This window comes from Haliaeetus albicilla, chromosome Z (genome assembly GCF_947461875.1).
Source record: "Haliaeetus albicilla chromosome Z, bHalAlb1.1, whole genome shotgun sequence".
NCBI lineage: Eukaryota > Metazoa > Chordata > Aves > Accipitriformes > Accipitridae > Haliaeetus > Haliaeetus albicilla.
The window spans coordinates 67,110,037-67,135,460 of NC_091516.1; the positions used below are offsets into that span (position 1 = coordinate 67,110,037).

At 37.6% G+C, this 25,424-nt stretch overlaps 1 protein-coding gene across 1 annotated transcript in view; it reads left to right on the plus strand.

Moving 5' to 3' along the window:
• Positions 1-24,767, plus strand: part of RASA1 (RAS p21 protein activator 1) — a 65,502-nt gene extending 40,735 nt beyond the window's left edge. Inside the window, exons 12-25 of the mRNA XM_069776004.1 lie at positions 903-990; positions 3,663-3,740; positions 5,007-5,164; positions 5,463-5,539; positions 10,353-10,525; positions 10,733-10,892; positions 11,062-11,204; positions 11,956-12,071; positions 13,325-13,411; positions 16,986-17,053; positions 19,970-20,058; positions 21,665-21,742; positions 23,029-23,163; positions 23,900-24,767. Of these exons, the coding sequence (XP_069632105.1) occupies positions 903-990; positions 3,663-3,740; positions 5,007-5,164; positions 5,463-5,539; positions 10,353-10,525; positions 10,733-10,892; positions 11,062-11,204; positions 11,956-12,071; positions 13,325-13,411; positions 16,986-17,053; positions 19,970-20,058; positions 21,665-21,742; positions 23,029-23,163; positions 23,900-23,983 (1,534 nt within the window). The 3' untranslated portion in view covers positions 23,984-24,767. The remainder of the gene's footprint in view (positions 1-902; positions 991-3,662; positions 3,741-5,006; positions 5,165-5,462; positions 5,540-10,352; positions 10,526-10,732; positions 10,893-11,061; positions 11,205-11,955; positions 12,072-13,324; positions 13,412-16,985; positions 17,054-19,969; positions 20,059-21,664; positions 21,743-23,028; positions 23,164-23,899) is intronic.
• Positions 24,768-25,424: the final 657 nt, after the last annotated feature.

The window sequence follows — 25,424 nt, forward strand, 5'->3', positions numbered from 1 at the left end:
CTGCTCTCCCCCACCCTTCTGCAGCATGGCCACAGAGTGCCGTGTCAGTGTTTCTCCAGGCAGTGAAATGGATGGGGGAAATGAAGACTGAAACTGCTTTGCAAGTGAAGTAGGATCCTTCGTGTAACTCTGGTTTTGGGAGAGCTAAATTTCCCTGAGCACAGTGTGGAAGATCATGAGCGTGCACTTTAAGTAGCTTGTAATTTAACAAAACAAAGCATTTTTGATTGCCATTTTGTGTACCTCCACTCATATGCCAAAAGGTCAAAGACACTATAATTGCCTTTAAGGTTGTAGAGGTTTGTGTCACATACATTAAACGATTAGTATGTGATCCAAAATACATTTTATTGGTCGCAAGGGCTGTGGGACGCATCCAGATGGGGTATTCCATATGATAATATTGTTTCCTGAACTCCTGAAAGAACAAATCCTTAATGTATGATTAATTGGTTGGGAACCAATGGTGAACCTCTGCTGCTTTTAAAGTCTTTAGGAATAGTTCTCATTGACAAGTCTTTTTCCATTACCAGATGGCTTTTTTTTGCCTTGACTGTAAGTCAGCATACGTGCCTGTTCAGTACAGACCATTCTGAAAGTTTCTCAATATTCTGAAACAAACCAGCTGGTGGTTTTCTTAAAATGACATAATACATTCAAATCAAAATGCAATTTTGAAGGACCTGAGAAATTTTCTAGTTGAGTTCTTCCTCTTTCTGTCTGATTATGCTATGTATATACAAACAAAAATTGATGCGATGTTCAATGGTCCTTACAGACAAACAGCAGAAATGTATTAGTTCGGTGTAAACTTTGTTTTGGCACAGATCAACAGGTGAAGGTGTCCATTAATATTATGAAGATTAATAAAACTTACATTTTTTGTTTTGTTTATTTTTAAGGCCAAACTGTTTTCAGATAGTAGTTCAGCACTTTAGTGAAGAGCATTACATCTTTTACTTTGCAGGCGAAACTCCAGAACAAGCACAGGTGAGAGCTTTTGTTGGTAAATATAATTTAAGAAGTACTTTTTTGTCATGCGGTGTTTAATGATATTACCCTTCTGAAACAGGAAGCAAGTGTATTACAAATAGTTAGTGGCTATGTCTATATTAGCAGGTGTTACAATGGAGTAGTAGCGGATCTGTAGGGGGAACGGTTGGTGCTGAGAACCCAGCACCTGCATTACCTGCACTTGGGGGTTTCACTTTGGACAAGTTCCAGTTGGGTCCCATGGATTGAATTTCCATTATTTTCCATTGTCTGTTTCTGGAGAATGTAATTTTTTTGTCATAGTTCAATTCAGAAGAATAACTTACTCTCCAGGACTTTTCCATGTTATAAACCAGAGCATGGTAAGTGGGAGTTTGCCTTCAAAGGCACATTCCTGATACGAGCTAAAATGCTAGTGCACGTATGCATGCCCAGTGACCAAAGTACATTGAACAGCTGCCTTTTGCAGTAACTTGTCATGTCCATAAATCGGTGGTTATTCGTAGTCTTGGGCCCTGATAATGCACAGAAAGTAAGGTTTTCCGGTTTTGGTTGGTATCCTTTAGTTACTAGTTCTCTAGCGGTTATGTTTGCTAATTAAGAATTGTAGGATAAGAGCCTAATTCTCTGAAGTTCACTCACCAGCAGGAGAGCGTATCTAAGATGAGACAATGTGCTTATTTGTTAAGTTTAGAGCTCTGAAGTCCACAGCTCTGAAATATACCTGTTGCAACAAAAGTTAAGCTTTGCATTTGATTTTATTTGAATGGAATTAAAGCTGTTTAGAGCACTCATATTAGATTGCTATTCACCAGAGTATGAAGGCTGTATAAATTTAGTATTCTTCTTCTGCTGTATATAAAGGAAAGCACAAATTTTCCTGTTAACAAATTTATGAAAGTTTCTGAGATGACATCAGAATGATGTAGTGGCATTTGTCACACAACTCTTAATGTACTGTCTTTGAGAAGCAGAGTGCTGTATAGTAATTGAGAAAATATACATTAATTTCCACACTCATTACTGTACATTCATTTTTTGTCACATCAGCAATGTCTTTTGTGTTCTAGAAATTAAAAGAATTAAGAATGTGTAGAAGACAGAATATCCTGTCTTGTTCCATGAACATTTGGTATAATCTGCTTTTGGTTTTGATCTGCTTAACAGGCTGTTCACTGCATTTATACAGAATACAGTTGTGAGGGTTTTTTTTAATAATATGGCTTTGGCCCAGGAAAGTTTAAGATATTTCTCTTTTGAGAAAGTTCAGCTTTCTTACTCTGTAACATTTCGTAGAAGAATAGTTTTATTTGCGTATTAAGGTTCTCTTATAATGTGGTAAATAAATATCAAAGCAGTGCCATCCTATGGACTGCACGTTGTCTTTATGGTTTGTACAAAACAAAAGCAGATATAAAATGTAGCCTTACATGCTACTGCCACTGTGCTTACTGTGGCACATTGCGCATTGTCACTGCTGTAAGATTTGGCATTTAAGGGGAAAGGTTTTTCTGCTGTGAGTAAGTATAGAGGAGTACTATGCATCCAGGAAGTATTTCTGTTAGAGTATTTAGGAGGCATTTGTTCAGTTGCTACTCCTGAGAATAAGGGAAGAAGCTACTGAAACTTGATGGTGCATAGCTGAAAGCTTTTCCTTCTGTAGAAGGTTTTGAAAGCTGACACCTGACTCGCAAACTGGTGTAGCTGAGAATAGCTGCAGTACATGTTCCTGTATTTTTTAAATGTGGAAGATACTGTGAAGGGTAAGATTGAAACAGTGTTGTAGGTTTTTTAATGACACTTTGAAATTGTACTTTAAGAACAGATGGTGGTTCCTTGAGCTACAGACTTAAGAAGGCTGTTGGTCAAAACCTAAACTTTGTGCTTTGCAAGAGCTATACAAATTTGATGTTGGGGGACAAAAGCTAGAGAATGAGGCTATAACATACCTTCCACCTTCCAAAGCGCCCTTGCAAAGCTCCTCTCTTAGCAACTTTCTCACGCTGCAGTGACTTTTTCAGAAGTGGCCTGGTGAGTTGGCAGTGCCTCTTAGCAGCTTATTTGTTTAAAAAAAAATACGCACAAAGGTTCTACAGTCAGTTTGGTGTTAGACAACCTCTTTATTTTCTTGATCAAAACGGAATCCATCCATCCACTCTGCTGTACACAGAGCAGACAAAGTGAGCAGACAAAGTGGGGAATGTTGGATATATGCTCTATGTTTCCCTGTTAATGTTGTTTTAGTTTGTTTGAAGTATACACGGTATTATGACTGCCATACAGAAGTACTGGAGAGAATAATCAGAACAGTTTGGCTTGTTAACTGTAATTTTCTCAGAAGCAAACAAGTTTTGCTTCATTTTATGTACCATTTGTAACTTCATGTACTATTACTTGACTGGAAAATTGCTAAAGGTCACGCTGTATATCCATTAGTAATGCTTGATATTTATAAAAGAGAAAATGGTTCAGATCCTTTATTAGGTTTTGCTCAGTAAAGATAAGAATTCTGCTTTAATATTCAAGCTTGCGTACTTTGGCATTACAGAAAACTTAGGTTTTGCCAAACTAAAAGGAAAACTTCAGATACTCCTTTTAGGTATCTCTGTTCCACTGCAAGAAGCTGTATCTGACTGTGTTATTACACTATTTTGCATCTTCTCTCTTAGGACTGGATGAAAGCTCTGCAGATGTTTTGCAGTTTAAGAAAAACCAGTCCAGGAACATCAAATAAACGTCTGCGTCAGGTGAAGCTGATGATACAGGGTTGGCAGTGCATGTGGAGCAGTGTTTGGTCACCTCATTGCAAAACGATAACTGATAAATCTCAGAATTTTCCTTTCAACAGTAGTAAATCCTGCATGTACTTATTTACTTTTTGGAGTTATGCAGTACCCTTGCGAAACCAGGCAGAATGACTTACACTGTTATAATATCTACATATATGTAAAAAACCAAAATGGTTTTAGGCAATTTGCACGTGCTTTGCTAGGTATTGTTTTCTGGCTGCATTTAAGTAGAAGTGTAAAGAAGTCAGCATTTGTGTTGTCTTAACTTTTAAAATTTACCCATATGGGAAACTTTAAAAATTTGACAACCTCATGTGACGTGTAAACAAAACACTTATTTAACTAATATTATTAATTTTCAGTAACAAATACATGCTGAGCCATGCTTGTGACTTAATTTCTCTTGGCCTCGTGAAAGTGCTGTGTTTGCTAGAATTTCCTCAGAGGTAGAGGATAGATAGTCATAAATGGCTAAGTCTGTAATGATTGAAGAATAACAGGAAAATACTTCAAGAATCTCTGATACTTTTAATGTTAGGAACATTTGATGTAGTTGTTTAACAGAAAGCAATAAAATAGGATGTTTTTCAAGGCACACAACTATTCTGTATTTAACATTGAAAATGTTTGGATGCTTCTGAATAAATGAACTAAATTAGGTGAATTCACAAATAAAGTGGCAGGTGAAATTGGGGGCTTCAAGCTGCAAAAGCATAGCAGAAAGTGACAATCTGAAATAATTCTTTACTTCAAAAAAACGAAGAAAAAGCTCACCTACGTACAGGAATAGAATGTAATGTGTTGCACAATGTAATCTGTTAAGAAAGCACCAAATAAGCCATTGTGTTCGGAATCTTCCTTGGCTCTAAATCAAGGTGCCAGTCTTTGATTTCAGTAAAATTTTCTGTGCATAGAAAAGTTAGTATTTGGAAATCCTAATGCCTCAAAGATAATTTTAAAAGAAGAAAACACGATGTTTTAAAACCATGGGGCCAGAGATTTGTTTTCAGTAATTATTAGAGTTACTCTTACTTTGTCACTGGTGCCTCTTAAAATGTTGTTCCGTTACTTCTGTTCCTTGCTCTTCCTATTAGGAAATTTTAGTTTGTATTCAGTATTCGTGTATTAACATTAAGCCTCCACACAGAGGATAAAAAAATCATTCGTGTGTTTTGTATTTCTATTTTAGCAACAAAAAGTAAATTTTGTGTGGTTTTTTTTCAGGTCAGCAGTCTTATTTTGCATGTAGAAGAAGCTCATACGCTCCCAGTAAAGCATTTTACTAATCCATATTGTAACATCTACCTGAACAGTGTCCAGGTAGCAAAAACACACATCAGGGAAGGGCAGAACCCTGTGTGGTCAGAAGAGTTTGTCTTTGAGTAAGTCTTAATCTTCTTGATTTACTGAATTTCACTTGTAAGCTGCATTGCATTTAAGATTCTTAACACTGTGTACTGTTTTGCATATGCTTTTTAAAAATACTGTATATGTGTTTATACAGCAGCAACGTTTCAGCCAAATTCTGCGTGGGCAGAATTTTCTGTAGGCACCTAAATATCTTTGTTAATGTAAGTGTCTTTGGCTGATAATGAGAACTCAGGATTGAAATGAGTTTAGAATAAGCTTAAATGCCAGCCAAGTATAGTATTAATTGAGGCTTTCTGTCTTTTCTCCTAGTGATCTTTCATCTGATATTAATAGATTTGAGATAAGTCTTAGTAACAAAACAAAGAAAAGTAAAGATCCAGATATATGTAAGTATTTTTCTGTAAAAGATGCATATATATTGCAGCAATGGATACTTTGTGTGGTTTTCATTACTCTTGTCAAATGTTGTCACAAGAGAATTAAGTATGTTTTTATGCTCACCATACTGCTGTGTTTGTATGTTTTGGATGTCTGATACTGGATTTCCAGTAATGTTTTTACAGTGAGAACTTGCATGTTTTTTGGTAATAAAATGCACAGTAATCCAGTCCTGTGTATCTGATGGCTCTGCTGTAGAGTAGCCATTGTGTTACACAATGGCTGTGCTTACAAAAAAGCAAGAAGAAAGAGAAGCTGTTAGTATTAGTCTGCTCCATAAAATGCTAAGTTCCATGGAGTTTTAAGTCTGATAGCATGGAATTCCTTTTCAGGTTTTTTTGTTGCTTCCAGTAAGAAAGAGAAAGGGAGGAACGGTGTATTACTTTCATCGTTAAAAAAAAAAAAAAATTAAAAAAAATAAATCTTGGCAGTCTCTGAACAAAACTTGGCTTGTTTTCTTTCTGTTTTGCCTCATCTGTCTACTTTTCTTTTACCACTCTTGGGCTTAAACCTAAGTTACCTTAGTATCACTTTGAATGGGAAAGGATCCAAATTTTCTTCTGCCTTTTGCAGAAGTTCCCAGGAATTTATTTTCCTTGTGTTACCCAGGCAGCTGCTTCTTCAACTGTAGTTTTGTTTCTATTACAGCAAATCAACAGCAAGCTGGTAAGATCTGTCAGCTTTGTAGAAAAGAAAGTGTTTGAAGAACATGGATTCTGAGCTCTTGGATAGGGGAAGAAAATTTTTTTTGTTTGTTTTAGTTTAGTTCATTTCCACACACAATGTGGTTTTGTTTTGTTTTTTTTTTTTTCCTCAGGACACTCTTATTCCAGAGTTTCCCACCATATTTGTTCTGGAGCAGCTTCAGCCCCTTGCCTCTTCTTTGCTGCCTGTAGGACAAAATACCCTCCCCACCCCCTTCAAATTTGTCCCAAGATTTTTTTATTTTCCGTTGTGTTCAGAGCTGTCTCTTTGAAAGGCTGTCAGAGTATTTATAACCTATTGCAGTTGGTTTTCAGTTTGCATATTTTGTGTTACTGGCCTGTTACGTATGCCTCAGCGCTAATCTCTTGATTTTTCTTTTTTTTTTTTTTTTTTTTAGATTTGTAGAGAAACCTTGAGCAAAATAGAAGAATTACTACTCATTTTGAATGCTCTTGCAGAACCTAATTAAATTTCAACCCTTTTTCTCCTTCCTCTGACTAGAAAACTTTCTGCATAGCAGGAGGAAAAAAGATATATTCCCTGTGACAGACAAAAGGGCTCTAATTGCAGTTGATATCAAGTTCTTGCACTGTTCCTTTAGTCATTTGAGCTAGAAAACTCATTATCTATGTACAACAAAGCTCTGGTTAGTAAAAGAATCTTTAAAAGGCTAATTCTTGAATGGGGATACTTCAGTAACTTCTTTAAAAGTGTTTTTGTAGTTTTCCTTCTCTCTGTCCAGATTGAGGAAGTTGTGTTGGCTTTGGTTGCATCCAGCTGACGGGAGGAGATGGAAGGTGTTCTTGTCTAGGTCAGGAGCAGGATGGGCTGAGTTCTTGACTGCACTTAGGTATACTCTTACAGCATAACCCAACAGTCCTTTCATTCTGGAATGAGGATTAGACTAAGTCAACTCAAATGAACTCATATCTCTGCTTACATCCTCAGCCCTACCGAATAGGTGAAGTGTGTGGGGGGGAAATGAGCTAAACAAGACCTTCTCTTATGAGCTGTGTTGCCTGAATAACCCTTGAACTCTTCAAAAGCAAGAGAATTGGTTCCTTTTCTGAATATTCTAATTTTCAGCCATAGCTGTTAAATGTGGACTGCTATGAAGTGGGAGTCATCTGAAGCGGGTACTGTTCATCTTCCCAGTTAACTAGGTTAAGTCACCTTTTCTGCTTGCTTTTCCCACCATGTAATGCAGATTGAAGGCCCAAAACTCTGTTATTGGTCTCACTGCTTTATTTCTTTCATCATAACTCGGAGAAGTTAAATACCAAAATGATACTAACATGAAGGTTATTTTTTTAGTATTTTAAAATATTTCCTGAGTTTTCAAGTCTTTAACTTTGAAGTTTTCCTATTATGAGTATTCCTTAATTACTGTAGTATTTTTGTTTTTAAAAAGTATTTCAGATAGTCAGAAATTATACTAAACAGTTTAGTATCAATTCAGTTTAAATATTTCATTGTTTCTTTAATGGTGAATTGCATAAGGATTTATTCAAATAAATATATATAAAATGGCTTGAAAAAAATAAAGCCCTAAAATGTATTGGTAGACTTCACCTGCTGTTACTGCAGACCGGGGTGCTCGGGTATGATCAGACAGTTGAATTAGTAAATATCTCAGAACAATATGACACAGTGTTGAACTGGAGTGGAAGTTTTGGGTTGGTTTTGCAGCATGATAGTTGGTTAATTTCAAATTAGTTCATGTTGAAAAAGAAACATGTTTATAATGGAGGCAGTCACCTCATACAGGCAAGTCCATAGAGCAAAGTATTAGCCAATGTCTTTCTTTTCAGGCACACTGATTATTGACAGTAGTGCCAAAGCTTGGTTTTGAAACTGATAGCTCAGCGTATAGGAGAATGGGCTGTGCTAACGTGGCAGTGACTCGTGGCTGCGAAAAGCAGGATTTAGTATGTCCATGTATTGAGCAATTTCCTCTTTCTCAAGATTTCAGATGGCTTTTATTCTCAATCTGTAATTAGAATTTTTTTAGGTTTTTCTATTTGCTGGTTCTGTTTTTTTCTGGCAGGGTTAGACAAAGGCTTCATAGTAAATTCAGGTTCATTTCCAGTCTGAGGACTGGAACAAACCTAAGTTTGAACCACTTTTTACTTTGATTCCCAGGTTATAATTGCTAGCAATCAAAATACAATCTTGTTCCTAAATATTATGCCCGAAGTGTCATTAACAGATAAACCATTATGAAACCTCAGAGGTTTTTTGTACTAGTGTTCATCATGTAAAATATTGTGATTCTTTTTGGATCAGGGTTGTTGTCAAGAGAATTCTGATCTGTGTCCAGAGAGAAGAGATCAACTATGTTTGTTTTGATGATTTTCTCTATATTTGTTTCTCTTTTAAAATGTGCTAGATTGCAAAGTATAAATATCCTGAATTTTTGAACTAGTAGCAGTCTCTCACTGAAGGTAGCCTACTAATTCAGTGTAAGCTGCTAAACAGGAAAAAGCCTTGTTCCTTTAAAGTTATTGAATATAAATTACGGTGGCAACTGTTCTGTAGTCCTTGACTTTTTTTTTTAATCAAATCAAGATTATAGTATTTATATTATAGCTATGAAGTGCTACTATAACCACATGGAAAAATTAAATCATCAGATTATTCTAGGTCCTGTATTTCATTCACCGTTCTTCTCACTGAGATACACACGCCTTACATATGCAAGCAAAATAAGAAGATAAACACATTGCTTAGGTGTGGTACAGGAGCTCTGATGTTGGGGAGAAATATTGTAGGAAGGTCAATTGATTATCTGATCTAAAGGCATAGTCCCAGCCACACTGGTGATAAGTAGGAGGTGATGATGATTGTTTTTCACGCCACTTAACTGATTTGAATGCATTAATTTATATCTGTTTATCAGCTCCAGAGAATATGAAGTAGGCAACAGGAATGGCCTGAAGTGAGCATTATAAATGTGATGTTTTTCTATTCCAGTATCAGATGATTTCCTGCTATGTATTGCAACACTGGGGCAATGGGAAGTCAACTGGAACTGTTGACAATTTTTGCAAGGCAGCGTGGTGTATGGGTTTTGCAGAAATGTGGGGGAAAAAAAAACCACTTAATTTGTTTTTGTTTGTTTGTTTGTTGTTTAATGCAAGGAATTTAAAAGATGGTCTCATTGAGACGCATGGAAAGAGAGGGTGTTTTCTTGAAAGGTTCAGACTGACAGGCTAAATGTGAAGCTTTAACTGTGGACGCCTCTTGGAGCGTGGTGGGTGTTTCACAGGCACAGTGTTGCCTCTGGAAGTGCCTGGGCCCTTTCTGTGCAAAATAACTCCCTTCAGGAGCGCTTGTTCCTGCTCCAGATGGGCCCGTGCTCCCACTGCTGCAGCTCGCCACTGCACCTGCAGCCCAGGTCCTTGCTGGGCAATTTCGAGGTACCAACACCACTGAAAGGTGAATTAATGATTTGGCTGGTTTTGAGTTGACTTTCATCGTTATCAAGGCAGCAGGTTGCTTGGGAACGCTTTATTACATAGTTTGCATAAACTGTTAACAGCCTTAACCTGGGAGTTAGTATAAAAGAAATATGAATGGCAGTGTTTGAGAAAGCCATAGCAACACTATAATAATAAATAGTAAGAAGTAAAAAAGTGGTCAAGGAGCAGACCTGATGGTGGTATCAGCCCAAAGCTGGAAAAAGGACAGTGAATTCTGAACACTTTATCTGTTTTTAGTTTCTGACTGCTATGTGGATTTGCAAGGTAGCACGCTTTTTTACTCACTGCTTGGGTGTTAGAAAGAAAACTGTGTCAATATCCATGTGGCATTTTTGAATGTAAGTGTATCCATTCGTTACAGAATGCTTTATATTTCTTCTTCAGTTAACAGGAGTCTGTTAAACCACTGAAGAGAGAATCTGTCAATGTTTTGATGGCAAAAATCTTGATTACTCATATTAATACTCTTTTCCTGAAACAAGATGGCATGCTGAAAATAAACTGTTTTTTTCATTCAACAGTAGCACTGTTTTGCTGGAGATAACTCACTTGAACAATGTTTTTTTTCCTTAAGTGTTTATGCGTTGCCAATTAAGCCGATTACAAAAAGGACATGCAACAGATGAGTGGTTTCAACTCAGTTCCCATGTACCATTAAAGGGTATTGAGCCAGGATCTTTGCGTGTTCGAGCACGATATTCTATGGAGAAGATCATGCCAGAAGAGGAGTACAGTGAGTTTAAAGAGGTATGAAGTTGTTTAACTTACCTTGGTTTATCTGTCAGAAATCATTTTGTTGGTTGTTTGAGTTGGATCTCAGTAACACTGTTTGACATCATTAAATAATATTTATAGTGACATCTGTATATCACTGCAGATGTATATCAGCTTTTCCAAGACTGTTATATGTTAGGAGAAGCTTCTGAATATTTTAAAATTCCGTTTTTCTTTCAGCTTATACTCCAGAAAGAACTTCATGTTGTCTATGCCTTATCACATGTTTGCGGACAGGACAGAACACTGTTGGCTGGCATTTTATTGAAGATTTTTCTTCATGAAAAGCTTGAGTCGTTGTTGTTACGAACACTAAATGACAGGGAGATAAGCATGGAAGGTACTGTGCTAAATTACACTAACATTTATGGGAACTCTGGACAGGTGGAGGGCTCTGGCACCTGCCTTTTTTTCTCCTTGAGTTAAAACATACATCAAAGTGTAAACACAGCACATTTTTCCTTCACTTTTTGTCTCCTTTTCTCAACTTTACTGTCTTTATTTTCCAGACGAAGCTACTACCTTGTTTCGTGCCACCACTTTAGCAAGTACACTTATGGAGCAGTATATGAAAGCCACAGCAACAAGTTTTGTTCACCATGCACTGAAAGACTCTATATTAAAGATAATGGAGAGCAAGCAGTCCTGTGAGGTGGTACCTTGAACTATGTTTTTAAACATTTTGGTTTGTTGACACAATTATCTACTGGTTGTTATGTTTTATGTTTGCATTAAACACTAGCTTCAGAGACATTCATTAATAGCTCAGAACTAAAATTCGCGTACGTGAGAAATACAGAAACTGAATTCATTACAAGATTTTTTGGTTTCCTAGATTTTGGCTTTGAACAATATTCATAGTAGAACTTTTTAAGTTTTTTAATTAAAATTTCTTTAAATTATCTATTTATTCTTAGGTAATTGTAGGCTGTTCTGTAGCAGTTACTGAATGTCCTAACCTAAGTAACTTCTAGTAAACTCAAGATATTGTAGAAGTCAATGTCTGAATGTTAGTTTTAATTTAAAGCTTCTGGGTAGTAAATGATTGTTACTGATCCTGAAACTGTTTTTAAAGTGATCCTGCTAACTTCTGTTTCACTGTAACTTAGTTGTGGAAAGGATGGGAGTTCTCAGAAACTTGGATTGAGAGACAGAAAAAGATTATGCAGATGGATAGTGCTGAATATCTGAGCTGTTAAAAACCTAGTGTATTAGAACTTTAAACCATTGCTTCTTCACATTTCCTGACTAGCCATTGAAACAGACTTGTGAGTTCTGTGAGAGACCTGTACAGCAGCAGAATATTTCATTTACTTTGAAGTAGTATTCAGTGTGTAGTATTATGAAACTATATATGTAGTTCTAGTTAGAAGAAAAAACATATTTTTTTCTCTTTGTTTTAGTTAAATCCCTCAAAGTTAGAAAAAAATGAAGATGTAAACACTAATTTGGCACATCTACTCAGTATACTTTCAGAATTGGTGGAGAAAATATTCATGGCTGCAGAGATACTGCCTCCGTAAGTTTGCACTTTCTGTTCAGATTTGTGTTTGAAAAGTCCTGTTCGTGTGAATTACATTGCACCTTAAAATGATGTTCTTACTGGTTCATCTTCTGCTAATCAGTCATAAGACTAATGTCTTTAGGGTTGCTGTATGCACATAGAGAAATATAGACAGGGAAAAAAAAAAAACCCACTTTCAGGAATTAATAGGGCTTTTTGCAAAAGCCTCTGGCTAGCACACCTGCTTTTCTTTGAAGGAGAAGCTCATAGACCCAAGAGGTCAGGGAAAGAATAAGAATAAAAATAATCAATCTCATATTTCCACAAAAAGGTAGAATACAGTAGTAGTTAGTGGACAATTATATATATTTAAGGTGATTACAAATTCTTTACAGTCCTCCTCCTCCTCTGAGATGGAATTATTAACAGTATATTAAAAATACAAGCAGGTAGCAGTAAAACAATACCGTGCTGTGATTGCTTCTGTCTGCTAGGGAAGTGCAGAGGGTCTGCCCTGCCCCCCCAGCCTTTTTTTTTCATTGCTAAAATAATGTGTTTTCATAGTTTAGATTTGAACCATCTAATAAAAAGTGGATAGTACTAACAGTTTCCTTTTTACTGTGTCATTAACTTTTAAAGCATACAAAATCCTCAATTTTGAGATGGCAGAGTAGCACCAAAGTGTTGTGTTAGTGCTGGCAAGGTTAGCATTAAAAGTTGCACTCCTTTTAAGTATATGATGCAGCTCTCAACATTTTCTGAAATAAACCATAATTTTCCCATTTTTTTATGGGAGAGGATTATTGCTGTAGTTGCTTAACTTTTAAACACCTAACACTCACTTATGGAAAGAATAGTTGTTTAGTTAAGAAGAGAAAAATTTAAAAATTAAAAAAAAATAAAAAAATCAAACCATCACAATTGTCTTTTTTAAAAGGAAGTACTACTTAAGAAACAGGAAACAGTTATAAAATGCTTAATGCATGTCTGAATAGTCACTGAATTGCATATAGAATTGTGTATTAATGAAGGATGAAGTTTTTTTCTTTTATCTTGCTATAAATTTAGAAATTTAGAAATTGACTTATAAATTTATTAACTTAAAAATTAACTCTTGGTTAAAGTTAATTTAAAGCTTATGTCTAAATTATAAATGTAGAATGGATAATAGTTCTGTATGAAGTAAGAGGTTGGTCTAGATCCTTTCTGATGGGCTTTTTTGATTCTGTGAGTTTAATGAAATAAGTAATTAGCTATTATTTTTGCAGGACATTGAGGTATATTTATGGATGCCTACAGAAGTCTGTTCAAAACAAGTGGCCAGCTAATACCACTATGAGAACCAGAGTTGTTAGGTAAGTTACTCGGCACTTTATTCTGAAAATAATCTTTTCAAGTCTTGTTGAAGGCATACTTCAGTGTGCTTATATATGTTTCTTTCAGTGACAGAACTGTATAGTACTTACATAGATTACAGCAATATTTAAGATATTTACAATGCTGAGGCATGATAGCCCAATTAAGGATTATGAGCTTGCTAGATTCTTAATTGTGTTCTTAGACCCTTGCCAGAACAAGATGATGTAATATAGAGGTCAGTATAGCTTTACTTAATAGTTTTACCTTGGAATTTACTTGCGCTTTGTCTAGTTTCACGAACTAATCTAAGATAGCAATTTCTTTTTTCGTGCTGGGAAAGAAAAACTTCTCTCAAAGCAATAGTTAATCTTTGTGATACCAGTAGAGAACAGTGATCTCTGAAGATCATGTTCCTGTCATACGCCATCTGGGAGGACTGTGCCTTACCCAGGGACTCTTATGTAGCATGTGTTAATTGCTGGAGAAATCTTAGATGGTTTAAGATCCATGCCCTTTAAAACGCAGACCCAGCACTGTAAGGAACCTAATATCTTCTCATAAAGACAATTGGACTGTTGTTAGATTTTGCTGAGGTGCTGTCTGCATTGGGATATGTAGTTTTCTGCATTGGAGAAGGCTCCTGGTTGCTGGTGTTGGGATGCTGGTTCTGATCACTCTGAATCAACACTCTGTGTTGGTTTCCAAAAACAGGTAACTCTGTGCTGTCCCAATTCGGTTTGATTTCTCTGCTTCACTCCAATCATGTTGAAACATTGCAGAGCTCCTCTGAAAATGCTGCAGGAGGTTACTGAACCTGGCTCCTCTGAACTCACACCAGCCACAAAAGCTCCAATGTACATTCGTAAACCGATGCAATTATGCAAGTTCTTCCTCTAACACTGTCCATTGCCAGTGCAGGTCAAAAAAAAATCTTTGACAAAGATGTGGTCTTGACACTTTTTCTAAACGCTGCTGGGGGTTTTAAGGGTATTGGAGCCACATCTTTCCTTTTTCGCAGTGCCTGGCAGTCATATAATTTGCCGAGGGTAATTTCCCATGCAGGGAGTCTTTGGCTTGTGTTTATCATTTTGACACCAGAAACCTTATGTCATCCAGGGTACCATGCAGGGGCATTGCCTTCAAATGGAGGCTGCTCTTATTGTGAGAGTCCCCCTTACTTTGAGGGGCTAACCTACTGGAAGGCTGTAGAGCTCAGTGTCACAACTGGACAGACCAGGGAGTTGTGTTTAATTCGAAATTCCCCCGGGCTAAATTAAGGTGAAATAACACCAAACGATCGGTTAAAGATTTTATTCATGGCAGAAGTAAATTGAACTGGGGAGGCATGGTAGTAGGTGGCAGGGTTTCTCACAGCAGGAACTGGCATAAGACTACTTCTGTAAAAAGTGTAACCCAGGGTAACCACATACATCAGTTCAGGGAATAAGGAGATCCCTCCTGTTGAGTCAGGAGGTTCAGAGCAGACCCCCTCGCTTTCTAGACTCCTTCTCAGAGAAGAGCCTAGGAGCAGCTGGATCCACTCTTAGTCTCAGACTTGGTCAACGGTTTATGTCTTGAAACGGATGAGGTGTAGGGATTGTGGAAAAGGAAAAGGAAAGAGAGAAGAAGACAGAGAGAGAGAAAGATTTCACTGGTCCTGGGTCCAGCGTTAGGTGTTCAGTCAGCCGAGGGGTCCAGTCCCGGTGGGCTTGCGCACCCGGGGCTTCAGTTTGTGTCCTTTTATCATCCTTGCCCCTCCTTCGGGCGGGCAACCGAACTCCTCAGGTTAATGAGCAGTTTGTGAGCCTTTGGGCTTGCGGGTCATTTGTGGAGTAACTTCTCCTTCCCTGCAGACACGGCCATTGTTTGATCTTTGTATCAGAACAGCTTATCAGAACAGGGAGCTGCCACCCTCCAGCACGCCCTCCCCCCTCCTGTTGCTGATGTCTGAGCTGATGGGCTTTTCGCCTTGGTTCCTTGCTGTGCAGGGTTTGTCTTTAAGCAGAACTTGCCCCACCACAGTGTTTGAGACATTAACTCTTTCAGTCTCTCACACTCAGCAGTGTATACCATATCTCTTTCTGTTCCTTCCCAGCTCCAGGGAGAGCCATGTGGCTTTCCTTAGTGGACACAGCTCACATTCAGGGTTTTCTAGAGGTCTCCACTGGATGCTATAAATATTGGATCCCTTGCTCTTGTGATGTTAGTCTTCACAAGTGGATACTAGGGATTTCTCTCTAGAGTACAGAGTTTCACAGCCTTCAGTGGTGCCAGAAGGTGCTGCCATTTCTCTCTGGTTGTAAAACCCCCATGTAGATATTGACTCAATTCTTAATTTAAGCAGGTTGAGCAGGGTAAGAAGCACCACATCTTCTGCATCAGCAAGGTCTGTGGTAGATTCACACCTCACTGGCCTTCAACTTCGGGCACTTTGAAAGAGGAATTGGTATATATGCCATGACTTAAAAATTAACTATTTCCTCATAGCTTTAAATTCACACCATAGAAAATATTTAGCTTCACATATGGCCAGAGAGTTGTTGTCTTACCAGCCCATAATTCATGGTTCCTGGAGAAGTAAGAAACATCTATAACAGTATATATTAGGTGTCTTGGTCATATGGAAGGTGCGTTAACCTCACTACTATGTGTGTCATTTTCAAGTAATACAGACATTACCATCACTGTGTACTTATCAACAGGCTAGGTAGTATAAGGCCCCTTCCTTCTTTTGTAAGTGGTCAGGCTTTGGTATCGCTGCAGTGAAAACCAGTCTGCTGGTAGTGTCTGAGCACTCCAAACAAAACCAAAGATGACTTAGATTGCTTTAGTTGGTCCATATGTCACTTCATTGTATAGTAATGAGCTGGAATTGAGGTTAACGTGAGGTGGATGTTTTTTATTTCTGCTATTAGCAGAAAGTTAGATTTTTCTCATGCTACTGAAGGCTATTCTGGGTTTCTGTTGAATGAGTTCCTAGTTCTGCAGTCAAAACAGAGCGCTTTTTTCCTACCTTTCTAGATGGCAGCAATTACTTCGTGGAGGAAAATAGCAGATCTCTTACTATTTTTCTGCTGTTGCATACTGTCATCAGGATATGGATCAGCTTAAGCTGGCTTCAGGCTGTGTTGCTGCCAAAAGAGAGGTTCCCTTTGCCCACCCGCTCCTACGCTACTCCTTACATTGTCTTGGGGGAGCAGGTGGCTGCGGGATGGATGCCTTGCAGTAGCAGACAATGGAAAACGTCTGGGAGGTCAGAGACCAGGGGCTTCTTTTTGAAGCCGGTGTGGTCTGAGATTGGCTTCAGTATGACTTTACAATTAAGTTCTTCCCACGTGGTTTCAACAGTTCACCTTAATTGGGAAATCAATATGCCTATTCTTTCAGCTTTTACCATAGTTGAAGTCATAGCATGATATTCTTAATTTGTTAACATATTCACAGAGCACAGGCTGGTTGGTTGGTGTCTGTCTCAAAGATACCAGGCTAACTTGAATCCTTAAAGACTACACAGTGTTACATTAATTCTCTAATTTTATTGAACAAAATATAATTTTCTTCCAATTTCAGTGGCTTTGTTTTTCTTCGACTGATTTGTCCTGCTATCCTGAACCCAAGGATGTTTAATATCATCTCAGGTGACTATATGCTTCAGTTTCAATTCATACTTTATACAGTAGTAGGCATGAAATTATTGTAGTGTCTAGCATAGCAAAATAAAAAGTTTTTTTGAACGCTGTGTCCAGAGACATGTTATCCACGTCACTTGACTGATTTCTCCAATAAGGCAGCCAACATATGCTTTTCACCCTTAAAGGTTAGATTGTGGTTATCCCCGATGTCATTTTAAAGTCCAGAAAAACATGCATTGTGGTATTTAATAATACAATTTGAGTTAGTCTAGCAGCATGGAATATATTCTAGCTGTGCGAAAAATGTGCGTGATCTTAAGATGTCACTTCGAATACAATGCAATGTGAAAGTTAATGGCTGAAATTCAATAGTATCTCTTAAATGAACAAGATTTATGAAGTTGAAAATGTATCTGCAGAGCTTGGAATACATTTGTGCACCTAGAAAATTATGCTTGAGTAACTTGTTCAAATGTCCTGCTTAGATAGCTTCCAGCCACTAGAGAAGTCTTGTCTTTGACTTCTTAATCACAGTCGATCTCAAATACGGAATGTTAAAGATGAGAGAGAGGGGTGGCGGCATTTAGAAAGGGTGGGTTGTGCAGACTTGAGATGGTAATCTTGGTTACTTAAAGGCCATATATAGGACAGTTCCCATGGCCTTGCCTAAGTGAGTGTTCTCACTGCATAAAGTCTTACCCTGGTTGTTGATGCTGTCTTGGTAGAGTGCCTCTATAGTAGTTAACTAAAACAGCAACAGGGAACATTGCTGTTGGCACGACCAGGGTTGCAGAACTGCTGTACAAGCCTGTTGGCCCAGTGCTGGCCAGTGTCAGACAGCATTCTCCCAAACAGCTGGTAGGGGTGCTTGGGATGGTGGCACACACCAGGGACCACATCTGACATGCTGTTGGCGTGGGCTTTCCTGTTGTGTGAAGCTTTAATGGTGAGGGCATGGATTATCCTATGGCAGTTGCCCTAAGCACCTAAAAATGGGCATTTTTAACTTCTGTGGGAGGAAAAAAGGAAGGGCATAAACTACTGAAAACTTGTATTACTGAAGTTAAAATATTCAGACATCTGAGTTGCTTAGTTTTAAAAGTTTGCGTATGTTTCATCTTTGTTTCTGTTTTTTTGGTTTTGGGTTTTTTTTTCCTGTGGCAAAGATCACCCCAAGCTAGCGGGCATTTAGTTTGCACTAGCCACTGCTCTTCCTCCTTCACTCCCTAGCAGTTTCTTGATTTTTACCAGTAAAATGCAGATTTGGAAATTGGAGGAGGTCAGAAATCTGAGTCAGAAAAGCTTTTTTCTTTATTCATAGACAGTTTTTAAGACAACGTAGCATGTTTTCTATCATCTCTCTTTAAGCTGTCCAAAATGAGAAGGTCTGTGTTGAACAGGAAGTTCCTTTCTCTTAACCCAGTAATCATTTCTATACATGCTTTGGAGAAAGCATTTGACAAACATGGCCTGGTATACAGTGATCCTTTGTTTAGGATTTTATCATCTTCAGGTAACTTGCAAGTTAGGTACCTCCTAACTTGGGTTGCACTCTGTCGACAGGTGTAAAAAGTTACCTATAAATTTGAGTAATCCTTTAAGCTTGTCTGTCAGTGTTAAAAGTCCTGCTCATGTACATCCAGCTGATACTCTTGACTGCTGTTAAGGTAAACTTACAGACTCCGTGTAGGGCTTTTAGAGCTGTTTAAAAAAAAAAAAAAAAGGGATGAGGCAGTCCTTTTAGAGCAAAGCTTCCAACATACCTTCTTCCTGTAATAGTGAAAAAAAGTATTCTGAAGGCTGGGTGTATAGGTACGGCTCAGTATCAGCAGCAATCCTATCACCTCAACAACTGTGACTGGAAAAAAAAAAATCTTTGTTTCAAAACTGAAATCTTTTGTTTCAAGCATCTTTGAGTTTTTTATAGTAATTCACTTCCTTAGATCTGTTCTCCTAACCTGCAGTTCCACATTCCAAGGCTAGTAATGTTCTCCAGCATTGCTGCTTCAAAGGCTTGTAGTGTACCAAGCACTAGATATGATGAACAACTGACATTAGTTGCATAGCTCCAGCTATGCAAGAAAAATTAGAACTTGGTTTTCAATGGATTTTTTAGGGGGAGAGGAAGACAGAACAACAAATGATGCAGGTAGACAATGAAGATTGTGTAGCATTCTTACGAAGAATTACAAAATTTAGGCTTATATAATAACCATGTCAATTTTGGAACACTCAAACCTCGCTTTCAACCAGGCCATTTACCATAACTGGAGGGAAAAATAATTATGTAAGATACTACTGGGTAATATCACTTGTTGGAAAAGGAAGTTTTAACTCACTGAATGGTTAATGTAAAGTGCTAAGTGTAATGTTAAGTACAGCAAGTGATACTAATTTCCTGGAAATACAAGCCACGATTGTGTGTAATGTTTACTCTGTTCTTCTGATGCCAGTAACTTAAAAGTATAATTTGCGTAACTTGTCAGAGCCCACTTATGTGGGTATACACAAGTGAGGAAAGAGGTCAACTTGCCTTTTTTTTTGTTTGTTTAATTCTAAAGGTAAATTTGTTTGGTTTTTTTTTATTCTAACAAATAATCCTCCTTTCAACAGAACTGCTTCATTTTTGTGAAAATGGTTCTTGCTTCACCTCTTACTAACACAACTTTATTTTGCATACTTGTTCTGTATGCAACTATTACAGAAAATCAGATGTTCATATTAATAAATTTTGGTGGGCATTACTAAAGCAACTTAAGTTTTACTTCACCAAGTGACATCTTCCACACGCATTTCTATTACAATATTAAAAATATTTTATTCCATGAAAAAATATGAATTGGAGAAAAGCTTTACTTTCATGTGGCTGCTGTTATTTCTAAGTGGAATGGCCAGTAACTCTCTACTCTGTATTCCTGCCAGATTCTCCTTCGCCCACTGCTGCAAGAACACTGACGCTGGTCGCCAAGTCTGTGCAGAATTTAGCAAATCTGGTTGAATTTGGAGCTAAGGTGAATATAATTTAACACACACAGACAGCCTGGAATTATGTTTCTAGTACATTTCAATGTTCCTGTGTAATACTTGCAAAAATCTGTTGCTGTTTTCTTGTGCAAAGCCTGACACATGACCTGTTTGTCCTCATCAGCAAGGAGGCCTTGTTACTGCAATTTCTTCTGTCCCCTTCAATTTAGAGCTAAAGAGGGTGTTGATCTGAGAGCAGTAGCATAAAGTCTGGTCAAATTGGGAAGAGGAGCCATAATCATTTGAGAGGAAGTGACCTAGAAACTCACATTAATGGCTTGGTACATCCCATGAAGATTTTGAATCTGGTAGTAGGAACAGCAGCAATGGTCTGTTACAAAAATTGATAAAACCAGCAGGTATTGCACAGTGTGATGCAGCCATATATTGATGCTGTGAGAACACAGATGAACTCAGCAGGCATTTGTTCCAAAGACAACAGCGGAAGTATGTGGGGCGTTCTTTTTTCCGCTTGCCACGGAAAAGGTAGCACTCATACTCCAGTATTTCCTGCATTAGAGGGGAGAAGTGGGAGAGGAAAGGCAGGCAGGCAGCCATCCCACCTGGGTAAAATGGTAAATGGGCACATTTTCTCTGGAATATCTGTATCAAAAAGACAACTGAGAATTGCTAGAGCAGTAATCTGTGATGGGGGAGAATCTGAAGGGTAAATATTCTGCCTTAAATAGATGATGGGAGCTTTTTTTGCATTTCCATTGATTATTAGATGTCAATGGGGAGGCATCTTTCAGTAATACTGATGTGCTTTTGTACGCAACCTTGAAATGCATTCCACACACACGGTCTATCTATACATAGTAATTACCTTTCAGATTGAGACTAATCAGGCCTAAATTGAAACAAATTAAGAGCTGCCAACCTCTGACTCTTCCCCCTCCCCCACTTTCACCCTGCATTTACTTACTCCCTAGATTGGTGTTTTCTGTGGTAAAGCACTTCAAAGCACTCCTTCTGTTTGTGCTCACTTTCATGTTGCTAGACATAATTAATGTTGTAAATCAAGTGTACATACTGCACTAAAAAACCCCAGCTTTCAATAAAGTTTCTATTATAACATGTAAGAGAATGCCAGCAACAACTGCTCTGTCTTCAGTTCCCAGGCTGAAATGTGGTTGAAAAATAAATCTGTTGACTTAAGCATAATGAAAGTGACTTCAGGCTAGCATTATAAAGTTATTTCTCTGACACACATAACTTGGAATGTAAGTGTTAATGAAAGAACAAGAAAGAGGGCACTTACTCCCAATCATACCTTTGAAAGTAGAGCATTTGTTCTTTGCAGCTAGGTATTGAGAGCCATTCATCTTAATGCAAATTCATGTCAGTATGCGTGTGTAAGAAAACTTCTGAGTCAGAGATCCTGAATCTTATGAATATAAGAAAACAGCAGATTCTGTAGTCTTTTGACTGGCTGCACACCAGACATTGGAAATTCACTTGAAGAAAATAAAATCACTCCAGATGACATAGTTGTTCTGCAGTGTCATTTGTCTGACTGCACTGTGTTCACTTCAGGTATGACAATTATCTTGGCATTGATTTGTTCTAATGAATACTTTTAAAAATTACTAGGAGCCATACATGGAAGGGGTAAATCCATTCATCAAGAGCAACAAACATCGCATGATCATGTTTTTGGATGAACTTGGGGTAAGTGGTTAAAAAAAATCTTTGCTGGAAGTTACACAGCAACATTGTAAATGAAAATTCTTTATGCTTCTTATTAACTAGCTCAAAAATACATCAGTTACCACACATTTTTGAATGCGCGTTAACTGAATGAATTTTTCTTACGCATGTTTAGAAACTGCAGATTGCTGGCCTGTCGTACAGAATTAAAACTGTCAAATGTCATCTTAGACTTTATTCATTTAGTGTCTCTGTAGATGCGAGAAGCTCAAATAGATTTTATAGCTATGAGGATTAGAAATTTTGGCCCAAAATACAAATCTTTAAAAATATGTTTTACAACAAAAACTCTAACGTATAATTTGTCATATGGTTTTCACTGGAGATTGACATTATTTTTTACTTTAAAAAATACTAGGTTGAATTTCAGTTATGCATTACCAGATATGACACCGCATGCATTCTAGATACTGTAGTTTGAAAGTGAACTGCAGTTACTGTATTCTTTTAAACTGTTACTGTTTTGTGAATGATAGCTATAACAGGAGTTAGGACCTCATGTTATATATGTGTATTTTTAAACAAAGAGTTAATTGTAAATAACAAGATGAAAAATTGTGCCAAGCTTCCTGAATTGATCCCTTAAAGGTGACCTAGAAGACATCTCAGAATATTTTGATAAGATATAAAAATGAGTGTGGCATTTGGGTAGGTTGCCATACGTCACCTTTTTCTGGTTAAATTGCACCTTCTGCATATGATGATACATCACTTTCCTTTAAATGACAGATTTTGCATGAGATGTCTGAAAACTGTTGGTTTGAAAATAACCGTTGGATTAATCTACTGTTTTAATTACATTATTATGACCAGTTTAATGAGTTACTTGATAGTTACAGATTTTGCTGAATTTTTGTTACTGCTGTTCTCTCATTTAGGTTGGAAAAAAAAGCACCTAATGGATGGATTCCCCCTCATTTAGGGGAAGGTTATGAGTCTATGCAGTAGCTTTCTGGTCAGTGCAGTGTAGTGTAGCAATACCAGATCTTACCAGAAGGGTAAGAACCCTTCTAGCAGGAGTAGAAATTGCAGTATACTCGTAAAACATGTTGCGGAGCTTGTGGAGAGGAGGAAATCCATAATTCACAGTAGAAAGATGGACTGCAGACTTAGCTGGAAAGACTAACATTGCAGCACTTGCTTGCAGTGTAAAACTACTGCATCGGCAGAGCTGTAGAGCTTAATTCATCTTCCTGTGTGCCCGGGTACTCGGTGTCTTAAATCTGCCCTCATCTTTTTTGTTGAAGAATGTTCCTGAGCTTCCAGACACTACAGAACACTCTAGAACTGACCTATCTCGTGATCTGGCAGCCTTGCATGAGATATGTGTGGCACACTCAGATGAACTCCGGACGCTCAGTAACGAGCGAGGTGTAATGCAGGTAAGCGACAAAAGTTAACAAACAATTTGCAGGTACACACAGTATGTCTCAAGTTACTCCTTAATATCGTGATTCTTGCACAGTATTACTGGCTAGGAGTATGACTGATAAACATTTTAAAATATGCATTCCGCCAGGAGGTTATTAGCTGTAAATACTAAGTCCATAGTTTTGTTTCTTCATGCAACAAAACCAAAGAGGTTTGTTGTTTTTGTTTTTTTTTTTTTTTTAAAGCTTCCCAGAGGATGTTTCAGTTTCTACAGGAAGCCTAAAGCCACAAAATTATTGTCTCCTGACAGGCTCTCCAGGTTGTTAGTTTTAGGATCTTGTTTTTTTCCGGTTGAGAACTAAATTTACTTTTGTTAGCTTTCTATTGATACCTCATTTCTGCTTTCTAATTTGCCAGTACATTCATAAACAAACATGGCAAACTTTTCTACCAAAGCCCACCAGTGTGTTAGCAGTACAGTTTTTTAGCCTCTCTGTTAAACAACAAAGTAGCAAAAAGATGGCATGGGCAGAGAGGCAGAGTTCATAAAGCTGTTTTAGACTTCCCCTTTCGAAGGTAATGTCTTATTGACTAGGGGATTAGATGGGTTTTTAGGGGGGTTTGGTTTTTTTAAAATATATTTTAAACTATCTAGTAGCAGGTCTGACAGGCTGATGCTGAAAATGCTTCTCAAGCCAGACTGTTCCGTTTCCAGTAGCTAATGTATGTTTCACTGACTCTCCACAGCATGTTCTTAAGAAGCTTTTGGCTATTACTGAACTGCTTCAACAAAAACAAAATCAGTATTCATTGTCTAATAACATCAGGTAGCAGCCCTCTACCTGAATTCTGCATGGATCCAGCATGCCCAACATGGCGACTCACACCAGTATCACTTTCTTCTTGCTCTTGCCAAAAATAGCACACCCTGTCACATTCCCAGTGATGTGTGAACTATGCAAAAAGAAGACAAAGATTCTGTTGGTGAATGATTGTACCAGCAGCTTTTTAAGCTATCTGTGCAGGACATTTGCACTTTTTTCCACTTGGAAACAGTTTTCACAACCTCTGAGCCTTGGTGTACAGTTCACCTTCCGCAAAGAAAATGCTGTGACTGTGTCTTGAACTTGGAAAATTATTTTCAGCACCTCTGATTGCCAAAGTTATGCTGTCTTGTTGGAAAAGGATGATCAACTGACATGGAAAGAAATGTGTTGTTCTGACAGCTGCATATAACTGGATAACATTTCTTACTGTAATTTCTGACTGGTTACAATAATTATGACTTTTGACTGTTTCAACCACTTTAACTTGTATTTACAGTTTCCAGAATTTGATGTTATGGTAGGAACAATCTTTACTGTACACTTTTTATACCATGCTGTTTCTCTTGCTGGAATCATGTTGAGAGAGAATATGCAGAGTGGGTCTTGTCAGCTTTATTTTTTGATGTGCCACTGATTCAGTCTGAATAGTTCTTCCATCAAGAACTATATAGCCAGATAAATCACAATGCTTTTGTAAAATGTTTACAACAGTAAATAATTTGACTTCAGTAAATTTATTGATCATTGTATCAGACATGCATGCATCCATTAAACCATTTTATAAAATATGTATTGGTTGGTCTTTTGTGTACTGTAAGTCTAGCATAAATACTATTTTTATAAGTGAAAAGTTAAGTTTTTAAATAAATCAAGCTGCAGATCAACTCTTTATGGAAACTGGCTAACTTTGGCTGCTCTGGAAGTTTTTTACAGTGTCTGCACATGATGTACTTTGAAATGTTCATGCAGTGTCATTTTAAGCATGAATCCTCAGAACAGCATTACCTGTCCGTATGCCTTAATTTGTACGTATCTCTCACGGGGCGAGAAAGCAGATGTTAAAACTGTTAAAAAAAAATTAAAAGTCAAATACGCAGTTGATTCAGAAGGTTTTTCGGCATCACCATTTGTAACTTTTCTAGGCAGCGATCTAATAAGGAATAAAAGGATGCTGAGATTCACTGAAAAGACTAATAAGATAATCACATAAATAATTGTGTAATACAAACACAGTTGTTATACCACTGAACAACTGCACTGTCCCTCCTGTCTCTTAGAACTGCTTTGTCAATTCACTGTCACGCTAAATTGTATAGACTTTATCTTTGGTGTAACATTAGTGAACGTCTTCTAGGTTTGCAGTTGGCTCTTGCTCCAGATGGGGCAACTTCTGTGCAGGCAGGTGCCCGGTGCTGTAGCTGAGCTCTCCTGAGTGTCACAAGTAC